Source organism: Knufia obscura, assembly GCF_036327395.1.
Source record: "Knufia obscura strain CCFEE 5817 isolate CBS 148926 chromosome Unknown scaffold_8, whole genome shotgun sequence".
In the NCBI taxonomy this organism is placed as follows: domain Eukaryota; kingdom Fungi; phylum Ascomycota; class Eurotiomycetes; order Chaetothyriales; family Trichomeriaceae; genus Knufia; species Knufia obscura.
Window position 1 is genome coordinate 970,492 of NW_027042694.1, and position 18,205 is coordinate 988,696.

The following is an 18,205-nucleotide window of genomic DNA, read 5'->3' on the forward strand; positions in this document are numbered from 1 at the left end:
CCTACCGTTCATCCAGCGCAAGCAGCACCCACAGATGGCGCCCGCATACACCGTAATATCCATCCTCGGTCCACCCGGCGCCGGAAAAGGCACACAATACAAACTCCTCTGCGAGAAACTCGACATGATCCATCTCAGTTTGGGGGATGTGCTGAGAGCAGAACTGCGGCACCCGGAGAGTAAAGTTGCGGACACGATTAGGGAGAATATGGCGTTGGGGAGGGTTGGGGCTAAGGAGATTACGGTGCCTCTACTACGGACCGCGATGGAGAAGGTTGCAGCTGACGCAGAGAAACCTGGGGAGGCTGTGTTTTTGTTAGATGGTAGGTTGGCTCGACAGACATGTTGCGAGGGTATTGCTGACGGATGTGTGCAGGATTTCCCCGGAAGCTAGACAAGCTGAGTTCTTTGAAGAGACTGTCGCCAGTCCCATCGCAATATTAGTCCTTGAATGCGAGGAGGAGGTGATCAAGGCTCGACTCAAACAACGAGCGATTGAAGAGGGGCGTTTTGACGACGATGATGAGACGATTGAGAGGCGGCTGGCGACGTTTTATGGTGAGACGGGTGTGGTTCTTGAGCACTATCAGGCGAGAGGAAAGGTATATCGGGTAGATGGGGGTGGGAGTCGGGAGGAAGTAGCGGAGAGGTTGGGCGGTGTTGTGATTGAGGTTCTGAAGGGACAGACAGGGGCAGGAGATCTGAGCTTGCAGGATTGAAGGAGCACAAAACATGAGGCTGAGGCATAGTCAATTGGTGGCTGGGTTATTGCTTCAGGATGCGTCTTGCGAGTCTTTTGCTGTTGTTATCTCATCCAGTAAGGCGGCTGGGCAGGTAGATATTCAGGAGGATCGGCCAGTACATGTTGTGCACGGGCGAGCTCGGCCGAGTAGGTCGGTCTTCACGTGACGAAGCTCGGTCTCAATTTGTCCGACTGGGCGCGTCTTTCTGCATCGACACCGATGTGGGTGATTGTTTGACCAAGACAGCACATTGTGCTAGGTGATCGAGCTCAGTTGAGCTCTCTCGATCTGGAGGTGACAACGGCGATACCACGACGAGGATCCTGAGCTGGGTTTCAAGGGCATGACCATTGTAACTTGAATCAGCAAGCTATAGAATGTTGTTACGACAGCTCACGACGACTAATATGATCGAGCACGTCGCGCGAACCATGCTGGAAGTCGTAGGACGAGAGGATCAGGGTGGCTATAAGAAGATGGCACTTCCCGGTTGTTGCATTGCCCCCGGACTCTCGGCCTACTGCGCGACATATTGACCTAGGAATAGGATTCAGCACACTGCTTGTCTATCAAATTTCGGGAACGACCACGAGCCTATCGAACTCATTGATCGACGTTGAATACACATCATCATGGCAACCAAATCGCAAACCATTGTTGGAATTCATCAATCTATTGGAGACGACCAAATATCCATGTCCGCCTCTTTTTCCCGCCCTCACAGCTCGTCCAAATGACACTACCGTGCAGCTCAGTCATGGCTAATGCTTGTCGCATCATGTCCGAGCCTGCGTATTAGCCATCGACTGATTGCATCACATCTTGAATTGCCCTATGTCCAAAGCCGTCCTGCTTGTGTCCAGGCACATTCTTCCAACCTCTTTCCATTCGAATTCCCGGGGCGACTGAGCTTGTAATCGGACTCCCTTCGACACGACAGTGTTGTGTCTGATACAAGCATCAAGCGATAGCAGCAGGATTGTGTGTGTTTGTCAAGCGGGCATAGTTGCTGCTTTCTTTTTCTTTAGGATGTCGTTCCTTCCTCTGCTCGCTCTTGCCCCCTGCTTCCTCCACGAGTTCCTACCAACGAAAGCACGACTACTGAGCTAATGGCCAAGAGAAAGGATTCATCAGTGAGTAGTGGCAATCCTACAAAGACTACCAAGCGAGCACGAAAGCCCTCCTCCGCACATTCATCTCGACCATCATCATCTCTTGTCTCCAGGAAGCGTCGCCAGAAGCGCTCGTGGGACGATCTTCCAAATGAAGTTCGAGATAACATCATCAGACATGTCTTCACGGGCACACAAATCGTTATCGGCGCTGAAGAGCAACCACTGCGAGACCCCACCTGGTCGGCCTACACGATTGGACTGGCGACGGAGCACTTCAGGAGAGAACAGAATGATAAAAGAGAAAAAGAACGTCGGTTTTCCGCCCATATTCAGTTGACATCGCTCCTGAGAGTATCGCAGGCGTTCGTCGACAGCACAGAAACCAAGAAGATCATGCTCAATGAGGCAGTGGTTGTCCTTCGCTCTTCCGCTACTTCGGCAAGGATACAGTCAGCCTTAAATGCCACACAACGTGGCATGGTGCACATAGTCCAGCCCGTAGCCGTCCGGCGAGGTCATCGCTGGAGCTCAACCTTCGCTGGCACACTCCATAGTGCTGATCTTCAACAGCTCAAGATCCATTTTCCGAATGTACAGAACCTAGTGGTCGAGATCATCAATGCCACTCCTCAATGCTATCCAATCTTTCTCGACAACGACTCGACACTATTGTCTCTGGCCGCGCACCATCGCGCACTAGACAACCCTGCGGACAGTAAGGCGTACGATGGCGGAGACGAATATGACAGAAGAAGGCTCACAAAGGAACTTCGCACAGAACCTCTAGCGACAACTGCAAGTTCTATTGCTTTCGACAGGTTCACCGGTACATACTTCTCCACGTCCTACGGCGAGCGAAGAGGCCAAGGCGTCAACATCCTGTCCCACATCTACCCGTTGCTCAAGGCAGCAAGGATGCAGCGAATATCCTTGACTTTCCAGTTCGAAGTCACGGTTGTAGTTGGTGGTTGGTCCGAATGTTTCACCTTTGTGAGTCTGCCTCGCACTGGCAATACTATCGAATTACTAACAAATGTGTTCAGAAGGCACTTTTCACCATCGAAGACCTGCGTCTGCGGTTCACACTTGCAGGAAAGGACGTCGTCATCCCTCAGAATCTGCCACCAGGTCTCTTCGAGCGACCAGTCGTGGTGAGCTGAAAAAGAGCCTACCTGTGACACGCAAAGACGGCACCGTTGCTGAGGTAGGTCCATCTTGTATAAGATATAGGTTTGTCGAACACCGTGCGATTTTGTACGATCAAGAACCGATGCTACTTCCAGCCAGTGACAACCAGACCATTGCACTATTTGGGTTGCTTTCACAGCCTCTCGTCACTTCGTCCGTCTGCGACACTCCGCTTGAACCTATTTTCTTTCTCACCTGTCGCTACATTCCCCTCGCTTCATGACTGCACCACCCTATTCAACGATGGATCTGCCCACGAAAAAGACCAATTGTGGTTCCAACCTAGTAAATCTGCCGAACAGATCCATGGCCACGCTCTTCAGTGCCTCGACAAAGTCTGTCGCCTCTGCGACCTGGTTCGATCTACCGAATGAACTGCGGTCCAAGATCCTGAGACACGTCTTCGCTGGTGTGCACCTCACCATCGGCGCAAAGAAGCCTTCAAAGACAGCAGAGAAAAACAGTAGCAACGCCTGGTCACCTCAGAAGCCTTACGAAATCCCAACACGCAATTTCACCAAAACCAACCTCGATAGGCCTCTCCAGGTCCAAATCTCCTCCATTCTCCTTGTGTCACGCAAGTTCACCAGAAGCGCAGAAGTCAGAAAGGCCATGCTCAAGGGCGTAACACTCATACTCGGCCCCAATGCAAGCAGCCTCCTCAGACGCGCAACCCTACACGATGACCCGCCCGAACGCCTTCTAATCCGCACGGTCTACCCCTCGCCCTTCTATACCACCCTTCGAGCAGACCGACCTATACCCAACGACCCCTCGCAGCTCATTCACCAACTCGACTGGACTATACAGGAGTTTCCACGTCTCAGCAAAATTCACATGGACATAATGACAGCCACGTCCGGCGTAATGACCATCTTCATGACGCACCCACAGGGTGACCACCTTACCCAGTTCCCGACAGTCCATGTCGAGGCAACACTCACCAGGAACGCACGCTCGGCTGTCTTCGATAACTTTGCGGCAAGATGTACTACTCGTGCTGGGCCGGCTTTCATGGATACTGTAAGGCTGCTGCTTGAGAGGGCGAAGACTAGGGACATTGAGCTCATCTTTCATCTCGTGTGCGACATCACGACTGGTTTGCGTTGTTGTCGGTTACTATGTGTAAGTTCGTCCCTGATCGGGTGCTGAGGTACGATGCTAATGTCCGGCTAGAAAGCTTCGTTCAGCGTGAAGGATATGTGTTTGCGGATTATGCTTGGTGGCAGGGAGATTGTCATTCCTCAAGATGTCCCAGCGGGCTTCTTCAAGCAGTCTGTGGTGAAGACTTAGAAGAGAGTCTGCTTTCGTTGAGTAGGCACGATGGTGCTTCTGCCTAGTGGTAGACCTTTCACTATTTGGCCCGATTTCACAGCCTTCCATTACTCCACTCGATGACTGCACCTCACTTGAATCCTCCTTCCCATAACCTTCCCACCACCAGATCCTTGGTTGCCCCGATTCATGACTGAACATAAAGTATCAACGATCTATAACTCTACGAAAAGAGATCGACTCTAAGTCTAAATTAGTACAACAACTAGATCGGCCGATGGCTACGTCACCTACTACCTAGAGCAAGTGGGCGACCACCGCAACCTGGTTCGATCTACCGAACGAGTTGCAGATCAAGATTATCGAGAATGTCTTCATTGGTAAGGAATTGGTCGTCGCCAGAGGAGAGCCACCACGACTCCCTTCAGGGTCAACTCCAAGCAAATGGACGGGCACAACGAGAGGTCGCATATTCGAGGCAGACATGCGCAAGAGAGAGGCAGAAATTGCGAAATCGTGCTTCATCCAGCTATCCTCCCTTCTCCGGGTATCACGACACTTCACCAGCAGCAAATTGGCCAAGAAGGTTATGTTCAACGAATCAACGGTCGTAATCGGTGCTGAAAGAGTTGCGTTCTTCACAAGCTCAGATTGTGTTCTCGGCAACGACGAGAGAGCCATGGTTCACAACGTCTATGCTTCAGCGCCTGTGTACGTCAACGATCATAGTCGGCTACTGAAGCCTGCACACCTCGCATGGATCGTTGCCGATTTTCCGAATGTGCGCTCTGTGATTGTTGGATTTGCCACCTCCTACAGATGGACCAATCCCATTTTCTTTAGTCACCCTAAGAATCAGCATGTGAAGAGTCTGGAGAAAGACGTGCTCATCAAAAAGATCAGTGATTCGGCGCAGACGGTCGTGCACGACGACTTCACCGGGACATATACTCAAGAGCACGGTAGCAAGCGACTGATCAAAGGACCAAACCTCATGCTGTTGCACAACATACCAGAGCTGGTTCGAGACGCCCACGCCAGGAAGATTGCTCTTGCTTTTCAACTTGAACTGAAGTTCGCCACTGGGTCTCGCTGCTGTATGATGGATTTTGTGAGTTCTTCTTGAGATGTGAAACCCGGCTTTGCTGACCCTTGACCAGATAGCATCGTTCGGCGTGGACGATATGTGCCTGCGAATCATGGATGATGGAAAAGAAATCGTCGTTCCGCAGGATGTCCCGGAGGGGTTCTTCGATCCTATTCAGTCCGCCCAGACCTCATAAACGAACCTGACGCATCTGCAGCTAAAGCAAATCTGTTCAGCAAGGGATACAGCCTACCATACTCAGGTAGAGAAAGGTTTCGTTTCCAGGTATATCTTCAGGCGAGGTTGTAAGTTGAAGTATGAAGGACCTGTGCTCGTGGACTAATGGTCAGGCGATCAGTGAAGAAATGCAGAGGGAACCAACAAGTGAAATGGCGCATATAAGGAAGCAATGGCACCGAGCGAGCTGCGTATGAAGGCTCTTGCTTCTTGGAACATCAAATCGCCAAGGCACTTTCCTTTTCTAGGCCCGGTGGGTATGACATGCTCGAACGGTTTGGGCGAGATTCACGATGCATGCTGTTACATTCGTGAGGCCACAGAAGAAGTTCTGCAGCATTTCTTCCAAGTTTCACTATTCAGCAAGCTCGTAATACTCCATAACACCCTCGCTAACAATAGCAATACCAATGATGATGATCTCTCGCTCCAACTCAGTCCTGCTCAAACAACTCCCTATACCTCCAGCACTTATTGTTCCGATATCTCCCATGCGTCACAACCGGATTATAGTGATCCCGACTCGTACCAAAGCCCTACTCACTGGTAAGCGCCGGATTAGGGTAATACCACGTGGCAAGCGCAATGATAGTATACACGATTATCAGCAGCGCCCCCTCAAACCAATTACTGCTTCCGTCTCGCAGAAAGTTGCACACGACCAAGGTGCTGAGAATCAGGATAACGATCATGAACATCTCGAAGTTGAGATCCATTGTTGAGCCGAGACACCAGCTGACGATGACGCTGAGGGGGGCGTTGAAGAGGGCTGTTTGGATGGAGGGGCCGATGCAGTGGTAGAGTGCGAAGTTGATCTGGTTGTCGTATGCTTCGTCGATGGCGGTGATGTGTTCTGCCATTTTCTCGACTAGCGGGACAAGGATGAAACCTAGGAAGGCGTCGGGGATATGGCGCTCTTCGACGATGTAGTGGATTTGCTCGACTAGGAAGACGGCAACGAGGGCAACACAGGCGATAGAGATGGTGATGGCGATGACGCATTCTGTGAATGTGAACTTCTTCTTTGCTAGGTCGCGGTGGTGGTCGTTGTCCATTGCTTCGTCCTTAGCGAGGATTTCGTCGAAGACGGAGTGGGCGGAGAAGGCACAGTAGATGAGGTAGATTATGAAGGCCGCGATGAGGATTATTGCAGTGCCGTGGGAGATGCCGCGGGTGTCGTGGTTCAACTGCTCGATAGTGTATGATGGTTGTCTGGCGTTCTCGTTGCCTGGTTCGGTTACAGTCAGACTTTGGAGAGCTGAATAGAATGCGGTGGGGATGAGTAGCGCAAAAGCGGCGACGAGGAGGATGCCGGAACCTGTCTCGCTGATGACTGCGTGGAATTTCTGCTCGCCTTTGTTCTTCATGCCGCCGACGAGGAAGCAGAAGCCTAGACAGAGGAGGAGGTTGGTCATTATCGAGCCGAGAATGGCGGCTTGAAGGACAGCGACATATTGATAGTCATTCGCTGCCCGAACCGTGAGGACCATGAACAGGATGATTTCGACGACGCTTCCGAGGGTGGTTTCGACGAGGATGCCCAGTACTCGAGGCAGTTTTCGAGCGAGTTCTTGACCAGCAAAACCGAGCCTGATGACAATGTCAGTACCTTACGACAACTAGTCAAGCTGTTGAGCCTACATGTTGGCGGCCGGTATCATGGCAATATAGCATAGAGAAAAGATAGTCGCATGTCTGTCTTTCCAAGCCCAGTGTGAAGCGATAGCGACGGGCACGAAGGGCCATAATATGTTGAGCCATTTCGAGACATTATTTGCGTTGTGCCTAGCATCATGGTCAGATCATCTCATCAGCAAGTTGCTATCAGGACGTACCATGCTACGTGGAAGAAATGGAACGGATGAAATCCTGAGCGTCCCGATTCACCTTCTTGATTGACACCTTTCGTCTTGAGCTTTCCAGATTGCCAATAAGTAGGAAGCATATGATGCTTTGCTGGGTTTTCGGGCGTGGGCCCTGACTTTTTCTCATTGTAGATGTCTTTTCTGCCCATGATTGCTGCCTTGACCCTGTGAAGGGCGGACCGACACGACTCTATCTTTGTCCGAGGTTTTGGGGGAAAGTTTTGTAAACACTTCAGAAAGTGCGCGCAGAATGGAGGTTGGTCTGAAGGTTAAGAGAATGAAAGTCGGAGTGGTGGTTGCCAACACTAGTCATCGAAGGTAAGCGAAACTGGAAACCGGGAAGGAAACGTGGGCAACCAAGAAAGGGCAAGCATCACCCAAGCATTGCGGAGGCTCCTGCAAGCTCCAGATGGCTAGACAACGTCTGTGCGTTGATGGAGGCTATGCCAACTTTACTGCCAGCGACACGAGCGCGGATTCGAAAACGCGGACGTGTCACCAAGCCAGAAAGCACGTTCCAATCAACAGGATCTGAAGCGAGCTGAAACAACTTGAACAAATCGACCCAATCTCGGCGATGACAACAACGTGCATGCAACAGTGTCAAAATGGGGCGTTGGTCAACAAACAAGCAATTTGGGCGCCAACGAGACCGCCGCCATGGCCCAAGCAAGATTATGCCAAGTCAGCTTGTTTGGCTTATGCATCACTAAGACTTTTCGGGCTTAGCGTTGAGTGTTAAGCTATCGATCGAAACAGCAGACAGGAGCACACCCCGAGTCCATTGGGAGCAAAGGAATCAGCTCCGGAACGATCTTATATTCCATGAGGATTATGCTGTTGTTGACGGGCCATAGAGGTACAACGATATCCAGTGTTTTGGCGATCCAGAAACAAGGAGAAGATTTCGTAAGTTCAGCCACGGCTTGCACCGCCTCGCTGCACGAGCTTCGGACCGTGTGGCCTGCTACAGTAGTCTAAAGTCAAATCGAGACTCCTTTTGCCCGCTGATCAGATGAGCAAGGATCGGGCAATATAATAAGACGTCGTGTGTACCCGGCACGCAGTAGTAAGAACAACAGATCCTGCCTCCATGTTGATCAGTGGTGCCTGGGACATCTAGAAGTTCGAATAAATGATAATAATCGTTTACCTTACGTCGACAATCATGCCAATGTGCCTCGCTTACGCTCACCTCCTAGCATTAATCATCCATATCAGTAGACACATCCGCCTCACCTGCACTGCCCAAAGCCGGGCTCGAGGTTCGTCCTTCCAGCATAGCACGAACCACGGGCTCAACTTCGCTCAAGAGCAAGCTTCCACTTCTCAACGAAGTCTCATTGTGACCAGCTGGCCCAGACCGAATGTAAGGGTCATATGGCTCTAAGCTCTCTGCTACCCTCCGCAAATATGCAACCTCCACTGTCACTGACGAGTCAAGCATGGCAAGAAGATGGGAAGTTGCTGCATTCGCCGGAATCAGCTCAAAAGGGAGTTTTGTGGTTTTCGTCCTGTTCTGCTTGGCTAACTTGCCGGGCGCACCTTGATCGTCCTGATGCCTGATCAGGTATGCACGAGGATCGCTTGGTGAAAGCTTGGGTCTATCACGAATTGATGGATGGGGAGGTGAGGATGCTACACGAATGCCGCCATCCACATGCTCTGTAGCTGTTCCCACCCTCGACCGCTCTTCCCGATCTCGAAGGGCCTTTTTGTATCGGTTCTCGTGAGGGTTCTGTTTCAAGGCAGAGGTATTTGGCTGCGGCGAATTGTGGGCGATATCGGCCGCTGCGGCATCCAAAGCGAATCTCGAGGCGTAATCAGTATCTTGGTCCCGCTCCTGTGGTACCAGACCTTCGTTGTAAGGCTGGGGCGCAGAAAGTTGTTGCTCTTGTTCGTGTGCCTGCTCTTTGTTCGCATTAGAGGCTGACACCCGATTCGTCTTTTGCTTTCCACGATGTTGTAAAATGGTATCCCTCTTGCGGTGCTCAAAATCCATTATTTCGTCGAGCTCCGCATTCGTATCCATTCTTGGTCTGGCGAACCCCGGTAAACTGGGTCCTGCCTCCTTCGATGTGCCCGCAAACGAGAGAGAGGCTCGTCGAGAGCTTGGCCTCGGAGTCACCTCAGGGCTCGGAAAGTGCTGCGGGCCGCTCGAGGGCATGCTCGGAGTGGTTTTCTTGAACGGCGTACGAAAAGGTGCTTGCTGGCCTCGCTTGGGATCCCTGGTGCTTGTCTGGGTTGCACTCTTCTGTGTTCTCGGCTGCGCTGGAGTTCTGACCGGGAATCCCGAGTTACGCATTGGCTCTGAGCGTCTGACCTCAATCAGATCGGAGGGTTTCTGTACGGGTGATGACGAATTGACACTCTGTGTCCAAGCATCAAGCAGAGTCGGTCTTGGAGCTGCGACTGGCTCAGAGGAAGATAAAGACTCTTCCTCATCGCCTCGTGGGTGTCGCGTTTTCCACGGTCTATCAGGAGGTCCGGGATTCTGATACGGCTGCTCTCGCTCTGGCGAAGTGCTTGGTGACGGAAGCAAGCTGGATCTTCTAGGTAGCAGTACACTCGTGTTCGATATTGCTGGTGCGGCCGATCTTTCGCTCCTAGGGCCTGTCTGACCTGCCGTTCGAGATGATGCTTCTGTGTCTGGAGCTGTCAAATTTAGAGGCTGCAGACGTGTGCTCATCTTCGCTAGGACGAAAGGATTCGTGACATGTGGGTCCACCACGTTCTCAATATCTTCTGGTTCCGATGGTTCGGAGTGGTTTGCGTGTTGCTCATCTGCTATACAAATGCCATCGTCATCGTCAAGCCCATACATGTTTCTGCTGACCTTAGCAGGGCTACCCTCAGATGACAGCGAACTAACCGCTGCTTTTGCATCTGTCGCTTGGAGAGATGAGTCCGGCGGTGTATTGATAGCCGCACCGGGCGAGTTGTGCGTTGCTGTTATTGCTGAGCGTTGTTGTTCGGGCACGTAATCTTTCTTTGCAAGAAGAACATCGAAGCCTGTTGTGGCCGCCGCTCGCTCCTTAACTTTTGGTTGGTGCACTGTGTCAGATGCCCTCTTCTCCCCATACAGCCGTATACATAGATCTTCGAATAATCTCAAAATCTTTTGCGAGTCCTCAAACATGACCTCATTCTTGGCTGGCTCTACGTTGATATCGTATGCTCCCTTCGGGCATCGCAAGCGCAGCAAGAGAAATTGGCTTCCAGCTTGATGTGAGCTGTCCGTAACATGTGATTGCAGATACGACCTGTATGTTTTGTGCAGATCCTTCATCACACCACGCTCCGCTGTAAGAGGACGACCGTCGATAGAAAAGAATCGGCTGCTGCTACCACTTTTGGTCGGGTCTTCGGTATGGTCAGCTCGCCCGAATACCGCAGAGAATCCGTGCCAACGTACCTCCATCAGGCTTAACCATTAAAGCTTCAATGGCGTAGTCGTCTTCTTCGGAACTGATGCTTTCTTGTTTGCATTGTGCTGTAACATCTTTGCCGACGATTTTGCCTGCCAGCATTTGGAGATTGCTCGCATCTTTGCTGGGCGCAAATGTCCAATTATCTCTCAAATCACTCTTCGATTTCAAGACTTTGAAAGAAAACTTGACGGTAGGCCTTGCAAAAGCATAGTCAAACAGTAATTTCTTAACCTTGGGTAAAGTCTTCACAGCCTGTTTTTGAGCGGTTTGCCGCCGGACGGGTATGGATTTGAGAAAATCTGTGACACGAACAGTGGTGCCTGTACCATGCGCTGCAGAAGATGAACTACGAAAGGTCACAAGACGAACAAAAGAAGGAAATGAGGCCTGTTCCTACCTTGAGAGCTTGCCTTTGGAGTCAAATTTTAGCTGAGTGCCGACTGTCTCGCCATCGACGCGAGTCGTGAACGCTACTGACTCGCTCAGTTCTGCAACACTAGCAAGTGCTTCACCGCGAAAGCCTAGGAAGGTGCCTCCAAGCTGCTCAAGATCTTGGAACGTCCGGATTTTCGAAGTATAGCCGCGCTTGCAGAGCAACTGCCGATCTTCGATGCCGATACCAGTGCCGTTGTCCTTAACTTGTATGATGTCCAGAGTATTTGCAGCGATTTCTATGATGATGTTTGTAGCATGTGAGTCCAGAGCATTGTCGATTAGTTCTTTTATGACAGAGATGGCATCATTAAGCACTAATGATGAGCAGATGGCACGAGCAGCATTTTCAGATAGGGCAGCAATAGGCATGACATGAAAGCAGAATAAATCAGAGGGTGTAGCACATTTGATGGGCGGGACGGTGGTAGACGGAGAGATGCAGAAATCGTGATGGCGAGCAGTAGGATTGTCTCCACATGCGCGACGCGTTCTCTTGGCATATCTGACAGCCTTGTCTGACACAACAGCTCCTGTTCGTCCATATACATTGTATTCCCAACGATGGTGCAACCCCCAGGATGGACTCGGACTCTCTACAGCGCCTGGCGGTGCCCGGTGTGAGCCTGCTCATTGCTTTCCTGGGCTATGGCTCACAGCTTCTGTTTCCAGGAATGAAGCCGGGACCTCTAACGGGTCAACAGAAGCTAACATTTAACACCCTACTTGTTTGCCTCTGGATCAGCTATGCAAGGGCTGTACTCACTGACCCTGGCCATGTTGCTGCGGACTGGATATCAGAGAACATAGCTGATGACGAAGAAGGTCCATTGCTAAGGCAGCGTCTCTGCCGCAGATGTGATGCCTCGAAACCACCGCGAACCCATCATTGCAAAGTGTGCAAGCGGTAAGATCGGCGTTGTGGTGGCTCGAGACATCCCGCTGATGAATTGCAGATGCATTCCGAAAATGGACCATCATTGCCCGTGGACAGCGAATTGTGTTTCACACTTCACATTTCCACACTTCATGCGCTTCTTGCTTTATGCTGTGGCATCAATGACATATCTAGAAGGTCTACTCTATGGTCCTGCTGCTGCTGTTTGGTATAGTAGGGACCTGCGTTATGTGAGCCAAATTAGCACTTATGAGATGTTTTGCTAATTAAGTACGGCAGGATTTGGGCCCATCCGTGACCCAGCTTGCCACATTGTTCATTCTAATCATCGTCAATACGTTAACTCTGTTCATGGTTGGCATTACTTTTTTTCGAGCATTTTACGCATTGTGCTGCAACGTATCAACGATCGAGAGCTGGGAAATCGAGCGGCACGAGCAACTACTGAGACGATCAAGAGTGCTAGGCGGCTATCTTGATGGGCCTGACGGGGCCAAGATACGAATTGTCAGGCAAGAATTCCCATACGATATTGGTATCTGGCGCAACATTTGTGCTGGCATGGGCACGAACAATCCTTTTGGCTGGCTATCGCCTTTTGCGCGAACTCCGAGCACTGATGGTTTGACGTTCGACACAAACGGTTTCGAGGATCCTGGAACCAGCTGGCCGCCACCAGACCCCGACAGAATGCCACGGATGCAGCGCGGACAAGAAGCTATGGATGCTTTCACTGTTCAGCACTCTGGTCTGACGGATCGAGAGGAGGTTGAAGCATTCCGGCGACGACAGGAAGAAGATTATCGAAGGAGACTGGACCACGACCCTATTCTGCGTCGAAAGGCCTTCCACAAACGATACGAATCGAGTACATCCTCAAATACAGAAGATCTTGACTATAACGAACGTTCAGGCAGCGGCGAAGAGGGCTGGCAAGACTCTGGTGGCAATCGCCTCAAAGATTATGGTGTTGACGAGGATGTCGAGTTTTATGATGAGGACGATGTGCCCTTAGCGGAGCTACTCCGGAGACGGCAAGAAAAGCGCAGTTCGGACTAAGTAGGACCGAGAAGTTTCACACCTCCAAAAGGAAGGCGCTTCCGACTACGACTCTAGTATACAAGTTCAAATGCCGAGCGATGGCTTTAGGTGGGATACTTTACCCAACGTGACAACCATGTACTGAGACCGCGACGCGGCATATCACTAAGGGCTGTGCCGCGGAAAGTCGGCCGAGCGCAACATGCAGGGTGTGTGTGCGTCCTTATGCTCAGTACTCGAGTACTTGTAGCACAAGGCCAGAATCACGTCCTCTCGTCTCACCCATGCAGCGGAATCTGTGTGGCTAAGGCGTAATAAGCATGCCACTCTGCCAAAAAGGACGACTTCTAGCTGAAAATGGCAGCACATGCCAAAGGCGGGATGAAGTGGCGTACCCCACGAAAACTCTCCAAACCTCGAAATGTCGGACTTGGGGTCGGCAACGGCGGGATTCATTGGCTTGACATTCACCCAAGCGAAAGCGGTGGTGGTTCACAAAAACCAAACAGTCACTGCTTTGGCAAAATACCTTCTCGCCAATAAACACCTATCGCTCTAAAGTCAGCTACAGCTAAAAACAATACTCGTTGCAAGAGAAGTACTTTTCCCAGCAGCACCGTATACTTCACCTCCTCATCACAGGCTCAGACACCGACAAAATGAGCAACACAAATGGTACGAGACCGCAGCGGGCGCTGAAGCCGGGTATCAACGTGCCCCTGGTCGCCTTCTTCCAGCCGGAAACAGAGGATATCGACATCGAATCAACAAAGAAGCACGCTGTCAGGCTCGCAAAGGCCGGTCTTACTGCTGTGACTGTACAAGGTTCCAACGGCGAGGCAGTTCATCTGACCCGTGAAGAACGAAGTCTTGTGACCAAAACCGTCCGGGAAGCGCTAGATTCGGAAGGCTTCAAAGACCTTCCGGTCGTCGTCGGCTGTGCCGCCCAGTCTCTGAGAGAATCAGTCCTCTACTGCAAGGATGCGTATGAGGCTGGTGGCGACTATGCTCTTGTACTGCCGCCGAGTTACTACAAAGCAGCAATGACTGACAGTGTCCTGGTTGACTTCTTCACAAACCTAGCCGACGAGTCGCCCATTCCAATCATAATTTACAACTACCCAGGTGCCGTTGCTGGCCTAGATCTGAATAGCGATCAAATCATCACGCTTGCCAAGCACAAGAACATTGTCGGTTGCAAGCTGACATGTGGCAACACTGGCAAGCTCGCTAGAGTCGCCAGCGCAGTTAACGCAGCAACCTCGACACAGGAGAACTCAGGCTGGATGTGCATGGGTGGCTCGGCTGACTTCACTTTGCAAACCATGATTGCCGGTGGCAGTGGTATCATCGGAGGTCTTGGCAACATTGTGCCTAAGGCTTGCGTGAAAGTGTTCGATTTGTACAAGGAAGGCAAGGTTGAGGAGGCACAGAAGCTACAAGCCATCGTGGCCCGTGGTGATTGGGCTGTCATCCACGGAGGCGTTGTTGGAACTAAGAGTGGTATGGAGAGCTGGTACGGCTATGGTGGTGAAGCACGAAGACCTCTGCCGAAGAGAACTAAGGAGGTTGATGCTAGGTACAAGGAGATGCTGAAGGAGGTGGTTGAGCTTGAGAACAGCCTGTAAAGTGGGCATTCGGATTAATACTCGCTCTGCCGTATCTAAGCGAGGGCCCGACGCCTTGGACAACTCTTCCTTGTAGGTTTTGAGTACATCGGCAGTTCTTAAGGGACTGGCCTTGTTCGGGTATTCATAAAGGTTTTCACGTGACCCGATGCTGACATGCTGCTTGTGTTCGTGTGTTGCTTCGATCATTTCTCGACTTCATACCTTGTATCTGCCCTAGTAGAACCGAAACAATTACTTTCTCGGATACTAGACGATGGTCTCACCCCCTTGTAGCTCCAGGGTGGCCCCCGGAATCCAACATGAAAACCCATTTGGAGCTTCACCAAGCTCGATTTGGAGAAGATCTCCAAGCCAGCTACCTTCGTCAAGCAGCCAGAGCTGACTCATGCCATCATGAGTATAGTGACGCCCTCTGATCAATTAGCGACTCACACAGAATCTGTCTACTATACATAAGGTTTCCTCCACCTGGCACTGTCAGACCTCACACCACAACCCAGCCCACCACCCACAGTAGCCATCCAAGATCCTCACCACACCACTGCACCCCATCACCCAGCAATCCATCCATCCATCCATCCACAATGGGCGGCGGACCAACCCACGAAACCCTCCTCTTCATCTTCCAAGAACCCGAACCAACCCCCCTAACCAACAAACTCCGCGCCCAATTCCCCCACATAACCCTGATCTACCACCAACTCAGCCGCCCCACCCCCGGAAAACTAATGGGCGGAATCCCCTACGCCTTCGACAAAATCCCAGATGATCTCTGGTCCCGCACCACCATCCTCGTCACCCTCGGCACACTCCCACCCGATCCAAAACTCGCTCCAAATCTAAAACTGATACATTTGTTATCTGCGGGCGTTGATCATTTCACGAAACATCCGATCTTCACGGATACTGACATTCCAATCACGACTGTGTCGGGGATCCACGGCCCGGCAATCTCAGAGTGGGTGCTTATGACCGCGCTGAATCTAGCGAAGAATTACAACGTCATGCACGATAACCAGAAGGCGCATAGGTGGGACAGTAAATCTACGGGTCTGATGCGGCGGAGCGACTGGCAGGGGAAAACGGTCGGGATAGCGGGGTACGGTAGTATTGGAAGGCAGGTGGCAAGGGTTTTTAACGCGATGGGGAGCAATGTGCATGCTTATACGAGTAGTGCGCGGTCAACGGCTGAGAGTAGAAGGGATACGGGGTATGTTATTCCGGGAACGGGGGATCCGGAGGGGAAACTGCCGAGTGCGTGGTATAGTGGGACGGATAAGACGGGGTTGCATACGTTTCTGGTGAGTGGGTTGGATGTGTTGGTTGTTTGTGTGCCGTTGACGGATAGTACGAGGGGGTTGTTGGGGAGGGAGGAGATGGATGTGTTGTTTAGGGCATCGTTGGAGAAGGCGAAGGGGAGGGATGTGGGTGGGAGTGGTGTTGAGGAGGGTAAGTTGCCGGACGGGGAAGGGTGTATTCTTGTGAATATTGCACGGGGCGCGGTGATACAGACGGATGCTTTGATCGCAGCACTCAAGGAGGGTAAGTTGCAGGGTGCAGCACTCGATGTTACGGATCCAGAACCACTACCAGAAGACTCGGAGCTGTGGGATTTGCCGAATGCGATTGTGACGCCGCATGTCAGTGGACTGTTCAGCGGCTACCTGGAGCGCGGTCTCGATGTGTTAGTGGAGAACTTGCGGCGGAGAGAAAGAGGTGAGAAGCTGGTGAACGAGATCAACAGGAAGAAGGGGTATCGGTCTGCGGAGACGTAGACTACGAACGATCAGTTGAGTTTGCTGTACATGCTAGATTATCCGTCTGCCAGAAAGCCGCTTTACCTCTTTATGAGCCTAGCTCGGTGCTTGTACTTGTCCCACGTTAGCCAACCATGAGTGTGCCATCTAAGCAGTGGTCATGATCTGCTCTTGATTCGGACATGTGCTGAAATCAAACTCATATGCCTCTGACCAGTATGTGCGAACAGCAGGCTTACAGTTCATGCTATCGATCTAACCACCTCATGCCTCCCAACACAACACATCTTAACGTCATGCCTCGAGCAGATTCATCAACCGTCAATCTCCAATACACTACCAAGATCCCTCCTCATCCCCTCCTCAACCTCAGACACCGAATCCCCCGTCGCTTGCTTGCTCACAACTTCGCCTGCTCCTTAACCCCACCAACCCTAAGTTTAGGCCCATACTTCTTCAACACCCCCTCATTATGATACTTCCAGAACTGCTTGCTCGCGTCCTTGCCCGCCACTCTCTTAAGTATCTTCGCGCCACCAGGGTGTTCATTTACAAACTCACTAACGTCGTAGACGGAGTTATCCACGATGATGAGCATGTCTTTTTCTTTGTTGTGTTGGGCGACTTCGGAGGGGGTGAATTGTTTTGATTCGGACATTGTTGCGGTGGGGTGGGTTGGGTCGGGTTGGGAGTGTGGAGGAGGTGTGATGAGTTAGGGTTGTGTAGGTTGTTCTGCTTGAGGTTGCGGATGGCGGATGGCTCGTCCTTAGATACTGTAGGCGAGCGTTTGAGATGGAGAGGTTCGAATGTGGGTGTGTAAATTTAGATTGAGGTGCTTGGTGGTGCTGGGGTGCGTTGTAGATTTAATGATAGCCCAAGACAAAACGCTGCAGCAGAAGTTACGGTTGGTCGGGATGAAGTGAGTTCCTGAAAGCAGTCACGGCGAGTTCACAGATATCGCAACTCACAAAGTGCCATCTTGGACCTCGGCACTTTGACCACTCGGCGTAGAGGGTCTGTTTCTCGGGTCAGCAGAGGGTAGCCTTGATTTGATTGGTTTGTCACCGATGGCTAGTCCAGCAGCTCATGAGGCACGTGAAGGGCTTGGACCATCTAGCAGCGAGAATAGACATGCAAGATTAATAACGTTGGTTGTGTAGGGGTAATATGACAATCACTTTGATATTCGCTCATTTTGTTCAGACATAACTAAGAGATTACATGTTTCACATGAATATATATACCAGCCCAACCAACCATGATCGCTCGGAACGCAGCATAAGATACTTGTACATATCGAGATGGCTGATGAGCTTGTAGCAATAGTACATTCTGCCGCGAGGCCCCAATAGTGTTAGTCGCGGCTCCCGAACTCCCAGGTAGCCACCCATGCCACCGAACCGAAAGAAGACGTTGAAGATATGTCAGGTCATACCGTACCAGGAAGATGCCTGTCGCTCGTGTCACGTGAAGCTTCCTGAGCATGTCTCCCTCGAATGACTGGC

The 18,205-nt window shown here is 51.4% G+C and overlaps 9 protein-coding genes across 9 annotated transcripts; 6 read left to right on the forward strand and 3 right to left on the reverse strand.

The window, feature by feature from the left end:
• Window positions 1-34: 34 nt before the first annotated feature.
• URA6_2 (bifunctional uridylate/adenylate kinase) lies at window positions 35-719 on the forward strand (the record flags this gene model as incomplete). Its single annotated transcript, XM_064875598.1, has 2 exons — window positions 35-327; window positions 377-719. The coding sequence occupies 2 exons, from the start codon at window positions 35-37 to the stop codon at window positions 717-719; spliced, it is 636 nt and encodes a 211-aa protein (XP_064728863.1).
• A 1,133-nt stretch (window positions 720-1,852) lies between these two features.
• PMZ80_007191 (uncharacterized protein) lies at window positions 1,853-3,018 on the forward strand (the record flags this gene model as incomplete). Its single annotated transcript, XM_064875599.1, has 2 exons — window positions 1,853-2,848; window positions 2,902-3,018. The coding sequence occupies 2 exons, from the start codon at window positions 1,853-1,855 to the stop codon at window positions 3,016-3,018; spliced, it is 1,113 nt and encodes a 370-aa protein (XP_064728864.1).
• A 271-nt stretch (window positions 3,019-3,289) lies between these two features.
• PMZ80_007192 (uncharacterized protein) lies at window positions 3,290-5,604 on the forward strand (the record flags this gene model as incomplete). The annotated part of the gene is made up of 3 exons (XM_064875600.1): window positions 3,290-4,069; window positions 4,623-5,432; window positions 5,482-5,604. 3 exons carry the CDS (start codon window positions 3,290-3,292, stop codon window positions 5,602-5,604), a joined length of 1,713 nt encoding a protein of 570 aa, XP_064728865.1.
• Window positions 5,605-6,181: 577 nt separating this feature from the next.
• PMZ80_007193 (uncharacterized protein) lies at window positions 6,182-7,659 on the reverse strand (the record flags this gene model as incomplete). Its single annotated transcript, XM_064875601.1, has 3 exons — window positions 6,182-7,235; window positions 7,287-7,430; window positions 7,481-7,659. 3 exons carry the CDS (start codon window positions 7,657-7,659, stop codon window positions 6,182-6,184), a joined length of 1,377 nt encoding a protein of 458 aa, XP_064728866.1.
• A 1,055-nt stretch (window positions 7,660-8,714) lies between these two features.
• On the reverse strand, window positions 8,715-11,745 carry PMZ80_007194 (uncharacterized protein; the record flags this gene model as incomplete). Its single annotated transcript, XM_064875602.1, has 3 exons — window positions 8,715-10,873; window positions 10,926-11,287; window positions 11,339-11,745. The coding sequence occupies 3 exons, from the start codon at window positions 11,743-11,745 to the stop codon at window positions 8,715-8,717; spliced, it is 2,928 nt and encodes a 975-aa protein (XP_064728867.1).
• A 209-nt stretch (window positions 11,746-11,954) lies between these two features.
• PFA4 (Palmitoyltransferase) lies at window positions 11,955-13,330 on the forward strand (the record flags this gene model as incomplete). The annotated part of the gene is made up of 3 exons (XM_064875603.1): window positions 11,955-12,280; window positions 12,330-12,501; window positions 12,551-13,330. The coding sequence occupies 3 exons, from the start codon at window positions 11,955-11,957 to the stop codon at window positions 13,328-13,330; spliced, it is 1,278 nt and encodes a 425-aa protein (XP_064728868.1).
• Window positions 13,331-13,971: 641 nt separating this feature from the next.
• PMZ80_007196 (uncharacterized protein) lies at window positions 13,972-14,940 on the forward strand (the record flags this gene model as incomplete). Its single annotated transcript, XM_064875604.1, has 1 exon — window positions 13,972-14,940. One exon carries the CDS (start codon window positions 13,972-13,974, stop codon window positions 14,938-14,940), a length of 969 nt encoding a protein of 322 aa, XP_064728869.1.
• A 587-nt stretch (window positions 14,941-15,527) lies between these two features.
• Window positions 15,528-16,718, forward strand: PMZ80_007197 (uncharacterized protein; the record flags this gene model as incomplete). Its single annotated transcript, XM_064875605.1, has 1 exon — window positions 15,528-16,718. The coding sequence occupies one exon, from the start codon at window positions 15,528-15,530 to the stop codon at window positions 16,716-16,718; it is 1,191 nt and encodes a 396-aa protein (XP_064728870.1).
• A 382-nt stretch (window positions 16,719-17,100) lies between these two features.
• Window positions 17,101-17,358, reverse strand: PMZ80_007198 (uncharacterized protein; the record flags this gene model as incomplete). Its single annotated transcript, XM_064875606.1, has 1 exon — window positions 17,101-17,358. The coding sequence occupies one exon, from the start codon at window positions 17,356-17,358 to the stop codon at window positions 17,101-17,103; it is 258 nt and encodes an 85-aa protein (XP_064728871.1).
• Between the last annotated feature and the right edge of the window lie 847 nt (window positions 17,359-18,205).